Below are 21,715 nucleotides of genomic sequence, written 5' to 3'. Positions count from 1 at the left end.
CCCCATCTATAATTCCTCAGAAAGTTTGATGTTTTTCAAACAAAGAGTTTGAATTCAAGATCTTGATGCCACAACTACTGACCATCTAACACAGAGATGCAAACCAAAAGGGTGCTAAAAACACCTACCCGATATTTTCAAGCTTTAATATGAAAAAATAAATTTGAAAAGGATATTTTTCCACAGAAAGATATTTATGTTTAAGAAGTTCTTGCATTGAGAAATGTATACAGTCAAAATACAATAACAAATTATTTTAGGTTATAGCAGAACTAATGTCATTAAAAACTTGAACACAGTATTTTGCAACTATTAAAATTCTAAATTTGAAGATTGTAGGTTGTCTAGAATTGCTGATTTCTTCAGTTTCTTGGATGGCCCACCTAAAACAAAAACAAATATTTGAAAAATAAAAAAAAAAAATAAAAAAAATTATTATTTTGCAACTTTAAATATGCATAGTACATGTCATATAAGAATAATCAAAATTGATGAATGTTATTGTGGGAAGATTATCAGCCCAAAGTGCTTCACCACAATGAGGAGAAACCCAAGGCAATTTCCCCGAGTAAATGTGTGGGTGGGGGAGGTTGTACTGTATTTATTTTTTGTAGGTTCCAATCGCTGACTTCGTTACTCAATTTTATTTACAACTATAATAACAAAAGACACCTTTTCTTACATAATACTCGAGCATTTTCCAAAAAAGCTAACTGCTACATGTATATTTTGCATTGAAAAAATTCAATTTCTTTATCAAAATCAAACAAAGAAGAATATAAGGTCAGTAAAAAAAGGGGCTTTGAAAATGCATTTGTATTATTGTTCACATAAATCCTACTTTATGACACCATCTCAATCCTAAAATACTTACTTTTTTCCAATTTCTCTTTTAAAGCTCTTGAAAGTTATAACTACATGTGTTTACTAATTGTTCCTGTTTTGTAATTCAGTGAATGCAAATTTACAAAGGTCAAGTGCCTCTAAATATCAATGTCAATTTCAAGGTTGTCATTGAATCTATCAGTGAGCGGGGACTATGAAGATTAAAACATGGAATGCTTCGTGTATTTCAATTCTATTGGACATTATTTTTTATCTATAAATAATATAAGTAGACTCCTACTGCACAATATGAACCAAAACATTAAGGATACTGACCCTCATGGAAATGTTCCGCTGTTTTCTTACGGAGCTGGTCCAGATCCTCGGCACTTTCCGCCCACTCCAGCACCAGCCGCCTCCCGTACAAATGTGTACTGTGACATAGGGCATCAAAAGCTCTCTGATTAAAAGAATCAAATCAAATTACTTTGTCTATCTCTCCCTTCTCACAGATTAAAATGGACAAAGAGATCTAAGAGTTTGGTCTTTAGGTCAGTGCATATAGAGTAACACTTAACATGTTTAAGAGCCAGCTAGTGCACATGAAGAGGCTTGCTTTATAAGTTAGGGAACTTAATGTTCAACACTATATCCATGTGTACATTCTTAATACATGGTTTTCATAGTGTTACTGTACAATTATGCAACAATGATGTACAGTGTATATAATTTAACATACTAGTACTTATTAGTAGAGGTTAATAAGTAAGACAAGTACAAATCAGCAATGTAGAAAAGAAACCAATGTCAATCAATAAAATCATCAGAGTTAACTGGATTATGCAATAAGAAGTGAGAGTTTGTCTAACTTCCACAGAACATCACTTAAATGACTTGTTTGTATGGTGCCAGAAGATTGATTTTTCCATTAACATGTCCAAAGACAGCAAGCTTAAAAGCATTAGTATTGAGGCATTCTGTTTGAACCAAGGCTATCACTGTTTAATTCTGTCTGCTTTTTTTTTCTCTTTCAAGAAACAAAACATATTCACACAAATTACTAAATTTTCTGTAATATTTGATCGATTTTAAAAATTCCAATCTTGAATTTCGTTCAATGGTGTCTTTTTTTCAACACTGAACTGATCTTCCAAACAAATTAATTCAAACTCAGTCAGAAAATGTCATTTATAAAAACTAGGGATGTCAATTTTATTTGGACAGCTTAGTCGAACAGTCGGATGCTTTAGTCGAACAATAGTCGAATATTTGTTTAATTTAATTTTTTACGTCATTTTTACTGTTGTCTTTTTCAGACGAGTTTACAATATTTAACCTACGCTATCACTATTATACAACAAATTTCTGAATTGTATACATTTACGTAGTACAATGAAAACTGTACATCAATATGTATCCAATGTATTTAATTTCAAAATATATATTAGCTGCACATTTTATCTAAATGGAGGATATCAAAGTGAAACACTCTCACTTGTTCTTTTTACATACCAGTAGTACATTGTACATGTACCCCATAATTGAAGCCATTTGTACATGTCTGTCAATGATTTTACTTGTAAACAATTAAAGCGTGTCTCTTATACAAACAAAAAAAGAGCGAGAGCTTGTGATATATATTTTGATTATGAAATTTTGTGCAAACAATCGATGATTGTAATTATGAAATTATAATATCAGAAAAAGAAAACACAGTTTAATTATGATCATAACTGACCCCAATTTACATGTATTTTACAATTTTGTAATAGCTGTTTAATTAATATTCTTTCTGAATAGTTGTATCATGTCAGATCTTAGTTTGTATCTACAAAACTAAAGAATTGCCTTCTCCATTTAAAACTGTAAGAGGTTGACAATCACCAACTATACCAAAACTGTAGATTTTGAAGACACGTTTGCGGAATATACATGTACATCGACGTCAATAATTTCCTTTGAACAGTTAAACCATACCCTGAACTTTACATAAGAAAATATTGATCTGTAAATAAATGAAATGGGCAAATCTAAGTTGATTGCCTTGAATTCAAAATTACTTTGATGAAACACATTTTTAACGAATAACCGACTAAAGAAATTTATAGGCGGCATGATCGAACGATAGTCGAGTACTCGAATATTCGTTGACATCCCTAATAAAAACTCTTTCACTCCTTTCTTTATGGTGACAGTTACAGCCATTACATTACCCGGTGCATGTATTTTAGGAAACTCAGAGGTTTTGATTGAAAACTTAGTATATCATGAAATGCTTGGAAGAATAATTATCTTATATTAGTATATTATTTTGTAAGGGATTCTTTCCCACCCTGAGTTTACGTACAATATGTTTCATTTTAGCTCTCTCTTTTGCTTCATTCTATACATGAACCTATCAATGAGCTACTTCACATACTACATTTTCAGTGATTGTTAATTGATTGATTCCATTTTATCATAATCCCCCAGCTCCGAAGGAGTGGGGGGTATACTGTTTTACCCTTGTGTTTCCATCCGTCTTATAAGCTGTCCATAACAAATTTTGGTGGCAGTTTTCTCAGCAACTACTCATTGCAGTTGCTTGAAAGTTTAACACAATCTTCTATGAGGCATGCCATATGGTGGGATACATTTTTGTTCAAATCCAATGTCAACTTCCTGTTTATCTGTGCGTCTGTCCGTTTCATACATAACAAATTTTGGTCGCAGCTTTCTTAGCTACTACTCATCGCAGATGCTTGAAAGTTTAATACAACCTTCTCTGAGGCATACCATATGTTGGGATACATTTTTATTTAAATCCGATGTCAAATTCCTGTTCATTTGTGCATCTGTCTGTTTCATACATAACTAATTTTTGTCGCAATTTTCTCAGCAACTACTCATTACAGATGCTTGAAATTCTAGCACATACTTTTAGAGGCATGCAATATGGCTGGATTAATTTTTATATGAACCTGGTGTCAAATTCCTATTCATCTGTGCATCTGTCTGTAATTGAACTTGTGTACATTCACAACAGAGCGCGGGTATTATAAGTGAGCATTGGCTCACAGACTTCTTGTTATGTCCTGTTTAAGACTTTTTTCACTCATATAAAAGAGACCATTTACTAATAAAGGGCTTCAAATTTAGACCTTTACTCAACACTCAGGGCCATTGAGCAGTGAGGGATTCTAATCGTGCCAACACCTAACATGATATTTAGAAAGCTTAGGTTTTTAAAATCCTATCCAAAGGACTCACAATTTTCACTTCAAAGTACTAATACCTTGCCAAAGGAACAGTTGCTACATGTAGCTAACAGCTATTTTTTATCGACTTAATAAGTCGCAGCTGTGATTTGAACACATGATCTTCCAATCATGCAGTGAGACCTCTACCAACCATTACTGCATTTTTCAGTGATTAAAAGTATCAGTAATTACCTTGACCTATGGAGAGAATTTTTATCAGCAATTATGCCTGTGTTCAATCCAATTAATGATTAACAAGAGATGTTTGTGAAACACTTGTCTTTAATATGCCCCCTTCCCCCAAATAATTGGAATTTTTCTAAGTCAAAGGGGCACAACTCCCCAAATTGCTCAATCATTCCCAAAATACAAAACAAGCCACTATGGTAAAAAATATTTTGAAGGAAATTTGATCAGGCCTGCAATTTTGTTTTCCAATTACAAGCTAATGAATAATAAATAGGGTCAGTAGGTAAGATTTTATTATTATTTTTACTTTATACCTAAAGGCAAACTTTTGATAGCTCTAGAAATGACTATTAAAAACTGACCTTATGACCTATAAACCATTATGTTTGAAGAAATAGATTTTACAACAACAAAAAAAAGGTTGGGCCAGCATATAAAATTATCATGGTTAGATAACTTAACAAACACTTTCTTTTCTCTAAATACACCTTTAAAGTGAATTTATGCTCACAGCAATATAGTTTTAAAACATATTTATGAAATTAATGGATTCAGAAGAAATTATGCTAATAGCAAAACAAAATTTCTTATTCCTGGTATTTCAATATAAATACATGGTATATGTTTTACTATACACAGACATACCGGTACCTGTAGTGTAGGTATATGTTGACAGAAACTTCAGTAAACACCACTTTATGCAATACATTTAGATTCAGAGATAAAGAATTGTTTGAAATGTACATCTCCACTTAGATCATAGAGAGAGTACATATTTTTCATTCACCAAACTTAAGCCTGATCTTGGCTTCTTCAACACATCATCATGAAGTTCATGAATATTCCCACTCCATAAACAGTCTTTATAATATACTAGCCCCCAGCTTAGCTTTTGAATACCTTTATTTGTAAAGTTCCATGCAAACTTTTATACTTACTTCAATTTTGGAGATCCTTACTTGAAATCAATACAAAATCTAAATTTAGTGCCCATGGGTAACAACACTCACCCAAGAGCCTTATTATCTAAAAAAAAAATTAAAAAAGGAAAGAGAACAGAAAATTTTTTAAAAAGCTGATATATTTTGGCACATAATGATGTCAACTTCAAATTAACAAGGTCAACAACTTTTTAAAGAACTTTTATAGAAGTGCTTAAGATAAGATTTTTGTTATCAAGGTAAAAAACCAATAACCTTGATATTGCTTTAAATGTTATATTATTTGAACATCAGGGCAAAAAATACTTTTTTTAATTTGTCACTCGGACAATCAACTTAAATTTTTATTGGTCAACTCAGTACATTCATTGTCCCAGTAGTCCAGTAGATTTTTTAAAGACTGACTTAAAATCATAATAATTAATACAGTAATATTTTATATTTATTTTGTTACTTAGGAGTACAGCGTAAAAAAATTTGAACAAGAAATGACAGAACTTAAATGCACAACCCAGTCAAATTAACTGCATGAACTGATCATGAATAAATCCTGTTATGCATTAAAACAGAAAAAAAACAACTGACCCAAAGGGCTCATGCCTTCTATAATTTTAAGATTAAAAATTCAGTGGCCCCAGACTAGTGGGCCCTCAATCATTTTGAGCTTTGAACATGATTGTATTCACAATCTAACACACATGACTGAAAAGATATGGTGTAAACAATCATTGAGGTTAGAGACAATAGGGCATAAAAACAAAAGCATTTACATCATGTAATACCTGCATGTGTAAATACAATAAAACTCCATTATAATAGTCACTGGGACCTATAAAACTACTTCACTATATTCGTAATTCACTATATTCGTATAAGAAATACATTAAATCTTTAAAGCAGGGGATCTAAGAAAACTTTGGGAACACTTCTAGTATACCGGTCCCCATAATTATGGCGCTAAAATAGGTGCCGCCGAAGGCGGTGTACAGTATATAGACGATCGCGTGAGCGATCGACAAAATCGAAAAAGAAGCCACAAATTTGCAAATTTGACCCCAAATTCGTGTTCCTTGTGAAAAATTTGGTTTAAAAAACTGGTTTTTAAACACAGTTTTTTAAATGAGAATTAAAAGATTTCGTAAAATAACGTACTTGTTTAGGAAGTAAATCTCCATCTCCCCTTGTTTAGGAATGTAGTCACATGATCAATTTTTGACGTAATCTGATAAATATTCATGAGATGCGTCACTTGTGTTTTGACGTAATGCCTGATAGGACTCAAAGTGCAATGTTATTAAAATTGCGTGATTTTTGTGAGAAATACAGGGATTTAACAAATGTTAGCTAATTACTAGTCATCGATGGATTGAATTGTGCATCATTATCGATTTGAAAGGAAAAATATTCTAAATATTTGGACATGATTAGGAGGTCAGGATATCGAGCTGCAGTTAACGGTAAGTCGCTTTTACAATAACTTGCCTAAACTCAGCGCTGAAAATCGTCATGTTTCGACAATAGAGTTGATTTTCCCGAAACTTCATTTCTTAAACTTTCCTGTTCTTTGTAAAGCAAAAATTTTATGAACTAAACCAAAGTGTAAGATATCGGCACGATTTGACAGGCTGATTCATGCAAGTTTTTGGTCACAAAAGGCACTCATAGTGCCATTTGTAAGCAAAAATTACATAAATTAACCCAAAGTCAGAAAGATTACAGAGTGGATTTATAAAACAACCCCAATTCTAAAAACTATATAACCTAACCCTAATCACTCGATCGGATGTGTTTTGTTGAAGCGAGTGGGAAATTGCGGTTTGTTTACATTCTGCATAGCAACGGCAAGGGAAATAACTGCTCATGCGCAATCGCGTGATTCTGGGGACCGGCATACTAGAAACTTCCCAAACTTTGCTATATCTGTGACATGAAAATATCCGTGTTCATACTAATTACTAAACGAAATTTACTGTATCATATTTCCATTCTTAAAGCATTCAAAAGATACATGTATGTTACAATATGTATGATACCCCTGCGTAATGAAACAAATAGCTATGTAGAAGAGTACAGTCGCTCCTGCTGTTACGGCCACCTTTAATCAGCGGCCACTCCCCATGAGCGGCCAGTTTCAATCCCGCCCGTTCATTTTTTCACTATATTTTAACTCATTTAAGCGGCCACCTGTCTAACGCGGCCAGTGGCCAGTGTTCTTGAGTCCCGTTTGCTCAACATGCCTGTTTTCAGCGGCCATTTTGTCTGTTTTGTCACATGACTTCCGTCTGTCATGTGACCTCGCATCCTCATACGAAGCCAAACATGAACAGCTGATAATGAGTTAATGACCAATAATTGCAGGTGTAATTTGAATTCTGTCAGGATTTAATTAATATGATTAAATGATTTATTGTTAAAAGATCTTTATTGATGTTCTTAATATACAAATTAAGTTGTTGAATATTTTCATGACATAAACCCAATAGACTGCATTAATTACAATTCAATTTCGCCTGAGGTTATCAAGTCAAACGGTCAGTCTCACGTTTTAATCTTTTATATTAAATAAATAAATATATATCTAGAAAAACTAAAAAAAAACTTAACACAGTATGAGGGAAATGCTACGTTATTAGAACATTTTATGATTTCCTGTAAAATTTAAATTACCAACGCACACACAAAAAAATAATAACAGATTTCTTTCAGAAATTCATGTTAAATTAAATGTAAAAGGGATTTCATTTGATTAAAAATTTCTGAACTTTTTAAATGTTTTGAAATTGGATTTGGATACGTGTGAAAAGAAATACACAACTGTGGTCACAATTCTTTTGTTCATTGGATTGAAACCTGGAATAAGTGGCCACCTGTCTTATGTGGCCAATTTGTCATTCTCCCACGAGTGGCCTCTTAAAACAGGTTTGACTGTATTACTTGGGGCAAACAATATCAGAAGAGGATAATTTGTGGTGGTAATTCCATTAAGGTAGAAATGATAAAAGGTTTGTTTGCGTATATTTTAACAGAGAAGTTTTATGCTGATACACGTTTTTTCACTAAAGGATTGGGTAATTTTCAGTTCCAAACTTTATTTGTACTCTATATACCTGTCATAAAAAAAAAAAATAAAGGGAGAAAACTTGGGCCTTACCTTAGCATCTTGTCTTGTCAGAAAATCCACGAATCCGAATCCTCGATGTGAACCCGTCCCTCCAAGCTTCTTAGGGAGTCGCACAAACTTCAGTTCTCCAAACACCCTGTAATGCATCAAGCTGCACTTAGTACTGATTTAGATAATTCAAATAAATTAAAAAATAGTTATCTACTATAACATCAAAGTACAACTGAGCAGCATATACAGTACCAAGATATGCATGATGGCAGAGCTAAACTACCATTTAATACTTGAAGTAAATGTACAATCAAGGCATCTACATAAATACTCACTTTACCCTATTGCATCCACTTACTGTTGTGGAAGGAAAAACAAGATGTACATCTATATTTCTTGTCATCCACAAATAGAGATGTTCTACCTAAACTTTAATTCGACAGGCACAAATAAGGAATGCATTTCTTAACAATTACTGTTTATTAAATTGCCTCTGCTGTATTTTGTGTGAAACAAATCTTGTTAAATAACAATGCACATACTTAAAAAGTTCATATATTTCATGCTTTTTGGCCTCAAATGGAATGTTCCTCACTAAAATCTTTGTTGTTGTTTGCTTTTTCACTTTTTGTTTCTTCTTTGTGCTTGGTTTCTCCTTTCTGAAAAAGAATTTTTGGATCCTTAGCATAAACTGCAACGTTTCAATATATTGTTACAGTCATGATCAAAGGGACATAACTCTTTATAAAGATTTTTTTAAAATCATTGAAAACTGTTGATATAGATATTCAAAACCTTGAAAGAAGGTAAGTAAGGAAATGCATGAAAAAAATTGTAAACAAGATTGATTAAAAACATTGGGCAAAGTAAGAGAACTATATTCCATCAGACTATGCTCAAATTTCAATGTTATCATGAATATCATGCCACATCTGTTTCCATTATCTTTGTTTTTCTCAGATTTATTATATTAAAAGTTAACAATATTTCAAGTACAGTGAAACCTGTATTATTCAGATATTGAGTATTTCCAATCTGAATGCCTATTACTGAAATCAATTGTTTCATTTGTTGTATAATTCAGAGTGTTGTCCAATCTGGCAATCTGAAATAAGTGCAATCTAAAAAGACAAAATTTTTTTAAACTAACAAAATAAGACTGCCTGTCTGGATTTTTAAGCCTTCTGTTGTGAGACAGATCTGTGCATTACTCTGTATGTTACTCACGTAAGAGTTGTCCTGTTGGAGATCTTTAACTCCACAGCATGACCATCAATATCCGAGTGTTGGAGCTCTTTAATGGCCTTCATTGCACTCTCCTTACTCTGGAACTCCACAAATCCGTACCCCATAGACAAGTACTGCCCTGTAAATTAATGGACAGTAATTAATATGTAGGGTTAACTCAAAATACACAGAAAAATTCTCAACTTCCTCACAGAATAAACCTTGCTAATTTTATATAAAATTAACTAAAGAGCCTTACTTTTCCTTTTTTGCTACAGAACTACAATTTTGATTTCTAATTCTAAACACATAATTTCTTCAGAGTTTGTAATCTACTATTTAATACAAATCATAAACTAATGTACATGTATCAGTATAAATAAGATACATGCATTATCACTAATAAAATCACATACCTGGATTCTTCATATCTTTCTTTTTTGCAATTGAAACTGACCGTATTTTTCCACATTTCTTGAATTTCTGAAATAAAAACAGTGGATCATGTGCTATAATGCTTGCAATCTTTTCCTCTTCAATGACATCCCCTTAATTTTAGTAAAATGCACATGATTTAATATCATATAATTTGATAATTTTCATTTCAGTTTAAGTTATAGCCTTTTATGAGGAAGAGGTGTGTCTCCATGTACATTTGTGAAAATGAAACCTTATAATCTTTCATAAAATTTGACTGACTTAGAGTTTTTCTCTTAGGAAAAAATATTGCCAAATCGCAGTTAAATTTAGATCACAACTAAGTAATCTAATGACAACAGCGTAATTTCCTACCTCTCTGAGACTTTCCTCCGTTGTTGTAAAGTTAAGATTTTTCACAAAGAGAGTAGAATCAGGTTCTGGGGTTCCATCGTCTTCTTCTTCATCAGAGGACTCCTCTTCATTCTCTTCTTTCTGTCATCAAAATAATCATCAATTAAATCACCAAATTTCATAAGGAAAGGTTGTCTTCATTCCTCTACTACAATTTTTTTTAAGTGAAAATATGTATGTGAAAGTATTTAAAATTTTAATCTAGTACTTGCTATTTAAAATGAATAGAAATTAATTTTTGAATCGTTATAGAAAACATAGGTAATCAAAGATTACAGAGCTCACCTCAACGAACGTTGTCTTTAAGTAAGGCAAAGTCACACAATTAACCAACAAAAAGTGTACATCCAAAAATGCAAAATTTAAGCAATTTTGATTTGATACTTTGGAAGAGACCTATATAAAAAACTTCAAACTAGTTCTCTATCATGAAAACGTAATTAAAATCCAGCATCTGAAGCAAGTTTGAGAGTTTTCAACCCTTGATGCATCATTTGTGCAAGTTTGGTTTATATGAGCCTTATAGTTTCTTGGTAATAGACCTGCACCCATAACTTTTACGAGGTCCATTATCTGGAAAATGTATGTCGAATTCAGCATCTGAAGCAAGTTTTATTAGTATGCATCCTAAGATGTATCATCCATGCAAGTTTGCTCAACATAGAGCTCAGTTACTTGGAAATGAATCCTGCACCAAAAACTTTAAACTGTTCATTCGTCCAGAAAATGTAGGTCAGATTCAGCATCCGAAGCAAGTCTGGTAGTATGCATGTTTGGTCATTATAGGGCTCATAGTAACTTGGAAATGAAACCTGCACCAAAAACCTTAAGCTATTTACTCAACTGGAAAATGTAGGTCAGATTCAGCATCCAAAGCAAGTCTGGTAGTATGCATCCTAAGATGTACCATGATCCATGCAAGTTTGGTCATTATAGGGCTCATAGTATCTTTGAAATGAAACCTGCACCAAAAACTTTAACCTGTTCACTCAACCGGAAAATGTAGGTCAGATTCAGCATCCGAAGCAAGTCTGGTAGTATGCATCCTTAGATGTATCATCCATGCAAGTTTGGTCACTATAGTGCTCATAGTTACTTGGAAATGAGACCTGCACCAAAAACATAAACCTGTTCACTCATGCGGAAAATGTATGTCAGATTCAGCATCCGAAGCAAGCCTGGTAGTGTGCATCCTAAGATGTACCATCCATGCAAGTTTGGTCAACATAGGGCTTATAGTTACTTAAATGGGACCTACACCAAAAACTGCACCAAAAATGTTAACCTGCTCCAAAAACATTAACCTGGTCATTCCTTTGCTGAAATTGCAGCATCTGAAACTTTGACTGGTACAATGAAACACACTAGAAACATCTTCCATGCATGTCTAATCAATATAGGACATAGAAGTACTTAAAAAGAAAACTGCTCCAAAAAACTTAACCTTAACCCGGGACGCCGACGAGGACGCCGACGCCGAGGGTATTACATAAGCTCCCCCAACTTTGTTGAGGTGAGCTAAAAAAGAAAAAATCATTCAATTAAAAATTTTAATATCAAGGAGTGCAATTTACTTAAATGTGAAGTGCACGAAGTCAACTATTAAAGTTGATACACATATGATTAAAAGAGATTTTAAAGTACCTTGACTTTAAAATGTTACTAAAATGTTACATGTAATTAGCATGTACCTTGACTATTTCTGAATCTTGTGAAGTGTCTTCTTTTTCTGTTTTGACAACTGATGATCGGAAAACTTCCATTGGAGCCCACTCAAGGTACAGTGGTACGTGCTGAAACTGTAAGAATAAAACAAAACTGATGTGCATCTTACTTCTTCTATACACATAAACATCTGGTTTTTTAGCAATAAGAAATACAAGTTTCATTTATTCAGTATATATTCAGCATGCCTATCATTTTGTTTCAATCAAACAAATGAATGTATACCTTGGTGTAAGCAAGGTTTCTAAATCCTAATTTTGCTTCCGTTGGATCTAAGTATTCCACGATGGCAGTGATTCCAGAGGGAGGTAAAATGACCCTCCCCAGTGCTCCGTGTTTACTGAAGACGGTCCGCAGATCTTCAGGGTCCGTGTTAGCTGGCAGATTTTTTACCAGGATCACCGTCTTACTACGTGGAGCTGCAGCCTAGGAATGGAGTAATGAGAATTTATACTCTTAGCCTCAAGGCACATTGTATCAGAGGAATATTTTAATTGATGTCACATCATATACATGAGCATAAAAAGACATCAATAAAGAAAACAGGCAAATTAGGCCAAAGATTTTATGATACACACGGTAATAAAATTCTTATTCAAACAAACCATACTAATTTTGACTAAATAAGAATCTATCAATGAATGTAACACATGGATGTGATGAGATGATAATGGAAGGTTAAATAAACCTGACTAAAACTGTCTAAGACAACTCCATTCTCCGTTAAAAAGTCCCGAGTCTCTGCCACAATCTGAGTTTCTCCCAGAGCCATTCTAACACCAAGACTTTGGGGTGCTTCCTTTAAAGTGTAAAGCAATTAATCAGCATTTTTTAATAAGAAAAAAATGTTATATTACTGACATAACTGATAGATTAAATGTTTAGGAACAAGATCAGAAATGAGAACTTACTGGATCTAAAATGTGACTTTTCTCTGTGTTGTATTTGGCTGCCATTACATCAGCTACAGCATTCACTCCAAGGAACAAGGTATTCCAGTTATGGGAGCTGAAAGACCGGGCATACTCATTAAAACTATCATGAATTAAGTGTAGTGTAGCTTAATGAGATATTAATGTGGCAGTATATACCATGATGTTTAAACATTTGAATGAAAGCTTTACCTTGTTGCCTCAGCTTTCTGCTTTGCAGCTTTTTTAGTCTTGAAAGATGACCCTTCTACAAAATGAGAGAAACCTTGCTAAATGAAGATTTGTCTCTACGTGTTAAGTGTAATATGATAAATCATAACGAACAGTATGCATTGTTTTTCATAAATACAAAGCAAGAACATAATCATTCCAGTCTTGAATATGTCACTTTATAATAAACAACAGATTTGAATTATTGTCAGTTTCAATTTTATTTTCAGTTTCTTTGTTGATTTTACCTGAGTGTTCTGTTTCCTCATCCAGCTTCTCTTTACCAGGAATAATATGTAGCATCCTGCCCTGAAATTTACAAGCAGAATAACAATCAGGTCAAGGAGAAATTCCTATAATGAAATTGTAAAGATCAATCAAATTTTGTAATATAAGGCAGCACTTAGAAGCACAAACCTTGAACACCGTTCCATCCAGTTGTTCATAAGCTCGGACTGCATGCTCTGGCATCATGAACAAAATAAAGGCATAACCCCGAATCTTCTTTGTGACAGTGTCAATGGATAGATGAACCTCAGCCAGGGGTCCTGTAGGTGAAAACAAAGCTAATCAACAAAAGCAAGTTACCCAATGTTTTTAACTTCTTTCAAGCATGAAGCTGACATCGCTTATTTTCACTGGAAAACATCTCTTGTGGAAGAACTTCACTTAAGGCAAATTTTGCATTCACATCCTAATTTCATTAAGAATTAGGGCATGAGGACAGACTTCATTTTGGCTTTGTAATAAAGGAATACCTAACAGTATACAAATACAAATGGTAATTACTGCTTCTGTGACATCATGCCCTGTACAAGAATTGCTGTAAATCAAATTTTATTTGCAAGAACTTTATTTTCGCATAATTATGCGAGACACTGTGCTCGCTAAAATTTAATTCTCGCGTATAAAAGCATTCCTTAAGAATATATAGAGCTTTAACCACAATTCGTGAAAATTTTGTGTCGCTAATCAAGAGTCAATGACTATCTCGCGAAAATAAGGTGTCGCGAAAAATTAGTGATCTACAGTACTAAGACTTCACTAACTTTCTTACCAAACTTTCCAAAAACTTCCTCTAAATCTTCCTGTGTACAGCTATAAGGCAAATTTCTAACAAACAGTCTCCCTGTCTGCATAAAGTAAAAATTCCATCATTGAACCCTCATATAAATCAATATCTGAATATATAATTCATAAATACAAGTTAATGTATAAAATAAAATCTTTAATAAATTCTACATTCAAATGCACTTTCAGTAATTCATACGGCAAAACGCGAGTTAGATTATCAAAATTGAGAGTTAAAAATTTTTTAACTCCCAAAAATTTGCAAGTTGATTTTTTAAGTGTAAATTTCACCCTTGAAAAAAAACCCATTTCAATCCAAATTAATCTTTCTCTCTTTAGTTTCTGTTTATATCTGCCAATTTTAAATGAACAAGCATGTGCCAAATCCGATGATCATGTGGAAAATTAAGAAGTTTTTAAAAAGATTGATAGATGACGGTTTATTTTCAAAAAGCTTGAAATTGCGAGTTGTCTTTTGAAATTGCGAGTTCATATTTTTGGTACTTGCAATTATTCCGAGTTGTAATTTTAAGGAGTTTCTACCCCTGTAATATTTTCCCTTTGATTTAAAAACCTGATTTACAATATTACAATGATTTGTAGTTCTTTTCCTTTTATTTAATACTACATTGTATTACACATTTTCATCAAGAGGTCACTGATCTAAGTTTGTTCTGTTCTTACCTCTGCAACACTGTCCATCTGAGCTTCATGTTCTTCCCACTTCTATAAAACAGATGTTAAGAGTTTACTACCTACATATGTAAATCTGTAAGTCTGGTGGAACACCTGTCTACATTCTGTGTTTCTCTATAGGGTACCTTTTTATTTGCAGACTGTGTATCATTCTGTTTCTCCTTTTCTTCCTCTTTGGGCTGAGTTATGTCCCCTGTCTCACATTTTTTCAAGTAAACTCTTTTACTTTCTGAAATATTTATTGTGTAGATATCATAACTAACCACCATTCCTTTTTTTTCTTCTTTCTTTTAAGATGATAAAGACTGTTTCCTTAAAGCATGTGTTTCTCATGATGAAAACAGAAGACAATCATTTTATATATCAATCATTTTTTGCGATTTTTGAGATAACTTAAAACCTACCGGTATGCAATGACTTTTATTTACCACATATTATAAAGCCTTACTAATATAGTTCTTGTTTCTTCTCATGGCATCATTTAGATCTTTTTCTGAGGAAAAGTCCACATAGGCTACTCCTGAAAAAGAGAATTCAATTTATTTTTATACATTCAAGGATACCCTTCAGAGGTCCTATTGATAATGAAGAATTTCCATAAATACATGAAAACAATTTAGATAGGTATTCCTGCTATGAAATGGACAAAATTAATCTGATAAATGAAAACAAAAATCATTGGCCATACTGTAACATATACAACCATTAAAGATTTCCGGGGAATTGCATGAAATATCAACCCATTTAGCAACTAAAGTATACAACTACATGATGACCATCATTCCTGAATCCTTTATTTAAGATTCAAAACCTCTTTCCTGTCATAATAGGTTAATAACATGATTCTTCATTTGCAATTTCATGTATAATGTATGTCTAAGTCAGTCCAATCCCCTCCCTACTTACAGCACAGTTTATATTTACAATTTCCTAAATGCAAAATGTACTCACCTATAGGCTTCTTCTGGTTGTTTTGGGGCAAACGTATATCCTTAATAATAATTGGTTTAAAAAACTCTCTGATTGCCTTCTGAAAAAGCAAAAAAGAATTTTTGTGGTGATACCTGTACATGGAAAATATTGACTAGTTATATGTACATGTATGTAACTGAACATATAAGTGTAGTCCAAGAACAATTTAAAAGTTTCTTATGAGGTCTCAACACACACACATATTTATCAGCTCACTCCTTTCACCCAACTTTCTAGGAAATTTTAAAATTAAACCTTGTCACCAGCCTAACCACTAAAATAACCCATTATCTGAAATGTGTTTCTCCATTAGTACATCTTCTTTGCAAGATTTTTTTCGTTTATTTCAGAACATTCGTTCATGCAACCTTGAATTCTTTACTTGATTTCCAAAATGTTAAAAGTTCCAAATAAAACCATATATTGAATCCCCTATTGTGAACTTAAAACTAAATTCCATAATTACCTCACCAGATGAAACAGGCAGGTTCCGCATTTTCAGCATGTATTTCTGTTCTGTTTTGACAGGCTAAATGCAAAAAAATAAAAAATAATGGAACTTCAATTAGACAATGCTTATCTCAATTAGTGGTACGTCTTTTCTCATCTTTAACTGAGTGAATTCTGTCTCTATTTCTGACCTCGACCTGTTTGTCTGTCAGCTTCGTTTTCGTGGTTTTCGTCTCGGGATCTTCCTCCTCGGAGTCTGAGCTGCTGTCATCAAACACGGCCTGACTGGATACTTTAGATCTCAAGTACTAAAACATTACAGGGGTAGGAATTCGTAAATTACAATATACAGGAAATATATTAACTTAATTAATCTTACTTAACCTCATGGAATAAAGTTGACTTAATGTATTCTAACTGCCAACTTGCTAATCTAATCTTATGTTACTTTTTCAACTTCTATAATCAGAGAAAATACATTTATATACTAAATATGTTAAGAATTCTAGGTGTAAAAATATAGACTCTATAATCCTTACATCCAAATCAGTTACATTCTTCTTCGTTGCCAGTTTATCCTTATCTTCTGAAAAGAAAACATTAAAATTCAAGGCTTCATTTATTCCAAATTATTCATCAAATTCAAAATCACTGTTTATACATATTAATGTAATATATTGTAATCCTTCAAACAACATAAGATTGTTTTTGTATACTGCTTTGATTTCACACCTTTAATATCCTCTTCCTCCAAATCTTCATCGATGTCCTTGCCTTCCTCATTATCCTCCTTGTCATCTTCAGTTCTCTTCCTCTCCTCTCCCTCCATTCTGTCTCCCTCCTCTACAGCCTCTTGTTTTGGCATCACCTCATCGTTTGCCCACAAAGACTTGTTGCTACTTCTCTGGTGGGCTTGTACAAATTCTTCAAACTTAGGATCATCTTTCAACTTTAAAAATACAGGTTTATTGAGGTTTATAACACTTACTTGACCAACAAAAACACATTGCCATTACTTAGATCATTTATGAAATATTTAAATGTACTCCATCCACTGCCAGGAAACATTTAAAGTTTACCTCTCCTAACATCTCAGCCACCACTTTCTCTCTGGATTTTTTCTTCTTTTCTTTTTTCTCAATATTCTACATAAAATGAAGGTAACAATTAAGTTTGAAAAAACTAAAAAAAAATCATTTGCAGATGCCAACCGACAATTTTCAGAGTGAGTTAGTTGTTTTATCATTATTTTAGTTTTTCAGTTTCTATTGGATTACTCCATACATATGGCATTTTCTTAGAATTCTTACTGAAAGTTTATTTATCTGAATACTTCAGTTAGTATTAGCTCCCATTTGACATAAATTAAAATCTCTAAAAAGATGTCTCAATACATAAAGAAATGTAAAGTGAATAAAAAATATCTTGATTATATTATAATAGCATATCAGCCCAATATAAACCATCTCATGAAAAGTACATTTTATAAATTAAGTTAAGCCACAACGGAAAGTCACACAGTTTATCTTCATTTATTAGTCATTGACTACCTTGGCATTATCGCTCTGTTGGTCCTCAGTCCCTTTGTGTTTCTTCTGGAATGCGGAGCTGTCACTAGAATATTTGCTCCAAGCTCTTGGTTTACTCACGTCACTGAAATCCTTCGCCTTCTCAACCTGTGACATGTAATGACAGAAAACTCAAACTGCCATGATTTCATTGTCTCCCTCCTCTACAGCCTCTTGTTTTGGCATCACCTCATCGTCATGAGATGATGCCATCTCAAAACCATGATCATGTTTATGAATTGATACAATTACATGTATGTAAAATCTCTTTTATCTTGGCAATGGACTAAATGTATGAACAGTTTTACTCTGTATTTAGATAAATTCATTTTAGATTAAAATATACAAATTCTCTCTTTATAATTAATATGCACATTTATTTTGGACAAAAGTATAGATTAACAGTTTACCTCAGTCTTTAAATGAAATCATTTTTTATTTTTAAACTTACACTAATTCTGCTAGCATTGATGAAGGTTTTGTTGAGTTGTTTAATAGCCTGGTCAGCCTCTGCTTCAGAGGAATATCCTATGAATGCAAAGTTCCTAAACACACCATCTTTGGTGTACTTCAGAGAACAATCTGTCAGCGTTCCGACTGAACCAAATATCGAACGCACTCTCTCTTCTTTGATCTGATAGGAAAAGATAAATAAAACATTTCTAATTCTACAAGTAAGTGTAACAGCTGTTGTTATATGCTGAATTCTTCAAATCATGTTATGTACACAGTAAACATTTTAAAATGGATCACTCTCCAAACTCTGAAAAAAATGTACAAAATATATAATAGAGTTTTAGTTTTATCACAAACGACGTGTTATTCTACTGCATATAGTATAATCATAAACAATGAATTATACAAAATCATATAGAAAACCAGACATTATTTATAATCCATTTAATTGTCTCTGACTCTGAGATAGGTGATACAAGCATTCAAATTTCCAAGTATGTCATGCAAAGTTGCATATATCAGGTGATTTTTCCACATTTAAATAGGCCTACCTTTTTGGGTAAATTTTTCACTATCAATCTCGACATATCTGATCACAATGATTGACGAAAATGCAAGCACGTGTATCTGTTTCTCTGTCAATCCTAAACCGGAAGTGCATGAAAGTTATAGAGTGACTTCCCTTTGTTATAGATAGTTTTCATATGACGTCATGCTACCGGAAGTTTCGCTCAGGCGCCATTTTGTGGGTCAAGCTGTGTTTACAACCAGAATTTTTGTTATACCATACCCCCCGAGGCGAGATGTAATTAATCCAGATTATTTAAGGGAAAATTATGTAACCGAGACAATGGTTCATACATGTGTTGTTCACGGGTGTAGAAACAGGTCAGATGATCCCGAGAAACGGAAATTCTTCACCATTCCTGCAGTGCGTACGACAGAAGGCGAGAGAACTAAAGAACTTAGTGAACAAAGACGTATGTTATGGATTGCGCGTATATATCGGAAAGACTTCCAACCATCCAAATATTCTAAAGTCTGCTCAGATCATTTCATATCAGGTACAATAGGCCCTATGTGTTTCTATTTTTTATGCTCATTAAAAAAGATGTCAGAGCATTGATGATTTATTTGTTTAGTTCAGATGTGCACTGTTCATTGGACCCCCGTTCACTAAATTATTACACTCTAAAAGCGTGTGATATTTATAACCGAAGATACTGTGTGTAATGCACTTTAAATTTACTTACGTCTTTTATTGAATTCATTTTAGGTGAAAGAGCAGACCTATATGATTTTGCAAACCCAGACTGGGCCCCATCTTTCAATATGAATACGAAAGACCAGCAATGCCCAGAGGGGAGAATGGAGCGCCATGAAAGGTTAAAGAAACGTTTGGAATCAAAGAAATTACAGGAGGCAGCTACCTCAGCATCGATTATTGAACATCCAGAGTACGCCCAGCCACGGTCGAACCCAGTGTGTGCTTTTATATTCAAGGGAAGATTAGAAAATGAAACCAGTGGCACAGAATGTACCTTGAAGAATTCCAATGATCGGCAAGACTTCTTAATGAAAATAAAAGAAGAATGTAAGCAACTCATTTGTGAAAACTCATCTTTGAAATTGCAAATTAACAGTGTCAGAACTTTCAATGTAGATACATTTTCTGGAGATGACAGAAAAGTGAGTTACTACACAGGGTTACCTAGTTTCATCACTCTCATGGCCCTTTTCAATTTTATTGAACCTTACATACCAGACAGTCCAAGGATTTCAGTCACAAAATTCCAAAAATTTATACTGGTTTTGATTCGACTTAGACTTAATGCACCAGTGCAAGATCTTGCATACCGTTTCCAAATTGGAACATCAACAGTGTCAAGAATTTTTCTTACAACCCTCCATGTGTTATATGTTCAGTTGAAAGACTTCATCTATTGGCCAACCAGGGAGGAGCTGCGAAAAACTATGCCAATGGAGTTTCGAAAATACTTTGGCCTTAAAGTGGCTGTTGTGATTGACTGTTTCGAGATTTTCATAGAAAGACCATCCAATTTACTTGCACGAGCTGCTACATGGTCGTCATACAAGCACCATAACACTGTTAAATATTTGATAGGTATAACACCTCAGGGATGCATATCTTTTATATCGGAAGCATGGGGAGGTAGAACGAGCGACAAACACATAACCGACCACAGTGGCTTTTTAAATAAACTTTTACCAGGAGATATTGTTCTTGCAGACAGGGGCTTTGACATCCATGAGAGTGTGGGACTTGTGTGTGCTGAAGTGAAAATCCCAAATTTTACGAAGGGAAAAACTCAACTTTCTGCTAGAGAAATTGAAAACACTCGCAAAATTGCCCATGTCCGCATCCATGTTGAGAGAGTTATTGGACTATTGCGAAATAAGTATATGATAGTTACCGATACTATGCCAGTTGACTTTTTAGTGACTTCTGAAGAAAACCAGGTTCCAGTGGTAGACAAAATTGTTACTGTATGCTGTGGACTTACAAACTTATGCCAATCTGTAATTCCATTTAACTAATGTATACTGTATCGCAGTGTATGTTTTTGAATTGGGAATAATGTGGAATAAATCCAATGTTGTTGATAAACCTGAAACTGTATGCCATTCATTAACATGATTAATGTTTGTTTTTGCATTTCTTTATATGTGAAATAAATTTCTCTGATTTCCATGAATGGGATTGAGATTTGCTATGTTTAGATAATATTAATGGTAAATCACAAATTAAATCATTAGTAAGAACACACGATACTCAAAATGATTTGCTTAGAAAAATGTGATGTGTTTTAGAAATTTGAAAATCTGTACAGAATGTTTCAAGTTGACAATTTTATGCATTTATTTTTGAGTATACTTTGCCCATACTATGAGCAGTCAGGGGCATAACTCAAACAAGTTATTTTAAAAAATAACTCAAATGAGTTATTTTACATTATTTCACACACAAATTTTTTTTTTTTAAAAATAAATAAGTTATTTTTAATTCCTACTTGGACATTGATTTCTTGGAAATTTCATGTTTCCTGCCATTTTGCATTGCATTTTGGGATTCCATTATGTAATACTAGATGGAGTTCACCAACTCCAATGGAGAATTGGTGAGGAGGTGGAGATAAACAGCATTTTACTCCTTATTTTGTGGTTTTATCCACATGGTGTATATGTCTAATTTTAATCATTAAATAAAAAAAATTCCGCACTTTTCCCAAGACTTTGAACACTTTTTCTG

General features: G+C 33.3%; 2 protein-coding genes across 2 annotated transcripts; one reads left to right on the top strand and one right to left on the bottom strand.

Moving 5' to 3' along the window:
• Window positions 1-170: 170 nt before the first annotated feature.
• LOC134254693 (probable RNA-binding protein 19) lies at window positions 171-19,096 on the bottom strand. Its single transcript, XM_062737232.1, has 27 exons — window positions 18,996-19,096; window positions 18,440-18,622; window positions 17,971-18,096; window positions 17,500-17,565; window positions 17,153-17,369; window positions 16,960-17,006; window positions 16,612-16,728; window positions 16,437-16,499; window positions 15,950-16,028; window positions 15,447-15,518; window positions 15,124-15,227; window positions 14,987-15,028; window positions 14,289-14,364; window positions 13,649-13,779; window positions 13,480-13,540; window positions 13,214-13,268; window positions 13,001-13,097; window positions 12,778-12,888; window positions 12,315-12,515; window positions 12,056-12,163; window positions 10,326-10,445; window positions 9,950-10,016; window positions 9,534-9,672; window positions 8,849-8,965; window positions 8,346-8,451; window positions 1,162-1,285; window positions 171-383 (listed from the first exon to the last, which is right to left on the bottom strand). The coding sequence occupies exons 1-27, from the start codon at window positions 19,029-19,031 to the stop codon at window positions 313-315; spliced, it is 2,736 nt and encodes a 911-aa protein (XP_062593216.1). The 5' UTR covers window positions 19,032-19,096; the 3' UTR covers window positions 171-312.
• Window positions 19,097-19,126: 30 nt separating this feature from the next.
• On the top strand, window positions 19,127-21,161 carry LOC134254688 (uncharacterized). Its single transcript, XM_062737228.1, has 3 exons — window positions 19,127-19,222; window positions 19,263-19,508; window positions 19,721-21,161. The coding sequence occupies exons 2-3, from the start codon at window positions 19,295-19,297 to the stop codon at window positions 21,001-21,003; spliced, it is 1,497 nt and encodes a 498-aa protein (XP_062593212.1). The 5' UTR covers window positions 19,127-19,222; window positions 19,263-19,294; the 3' UTR covers window positions 21,004-21,161.
• The last annotated feature ends 554 nt before the right edge of the window (window positions 21,162-21,715 follow it).

The sequence above is a fragment of the Saccostrea cucullata genome, unplaced genomic scaffold (genome assembly GCF_032062105.1).
Source record: "Saccostrea cucullata isolate Sc308-1 unplaced genomic scaffold, CSIRO_AGI_Scuc_v1 ctg1399, whole genome shotgun sequence".
Taxonomy (NCBI): Eukaryota; Metazoa; Mollusca; class Bivalvia; order Ostreida; family Ostreidae; genus Saccostrea; species Saccostrea cuccullata.
This window is presented reverse-complemented; position numbering and strand designations above follow the sequence as displayed.

What these genes read in the sequence shown, in the direction of transcription:
- LOC134254693 (XM_062737232.1), bottom strand. Translation starts at nt 19,031, where the DNA reads ATGTCGAGATTGATAGTGAAAAATTTACCCAAAAAG. An exon ending in AGATGGACAGTGTTGCAGAG is followed by an intron (nt 14,365 to 14,986) that starts GTAAGAACAGAA and finishes TACTTTATGCAG; the next exon opens with ACAGGGAGACTGTTTGTTAG. An exon ending in GAAATATATGAACTTTTTAA is followed by an intron (nt 8,452 to 8,848) that starts GTATGTGCATTG and finishes GATGCATTACAG; the next exon opens with GGTGTTTGGAGAACTGAAGT.
- LOC134254688 (XM_062737228.1), top strand. Translation starts at nt 19,295, where the DNA reads ATGGTTCATACATGTGTTGTTCACGGGTGTAGAAACAGGTCAGATGAT. An exon ending in CTCAGATCATTTCATATCAG is followed by an intron (nt 19,509 to 19,720) that starts GTACAATAGGCC and finishes AATTCATTTTAG; the next exon opens with GTGAAAGAGCAGACCTATAT.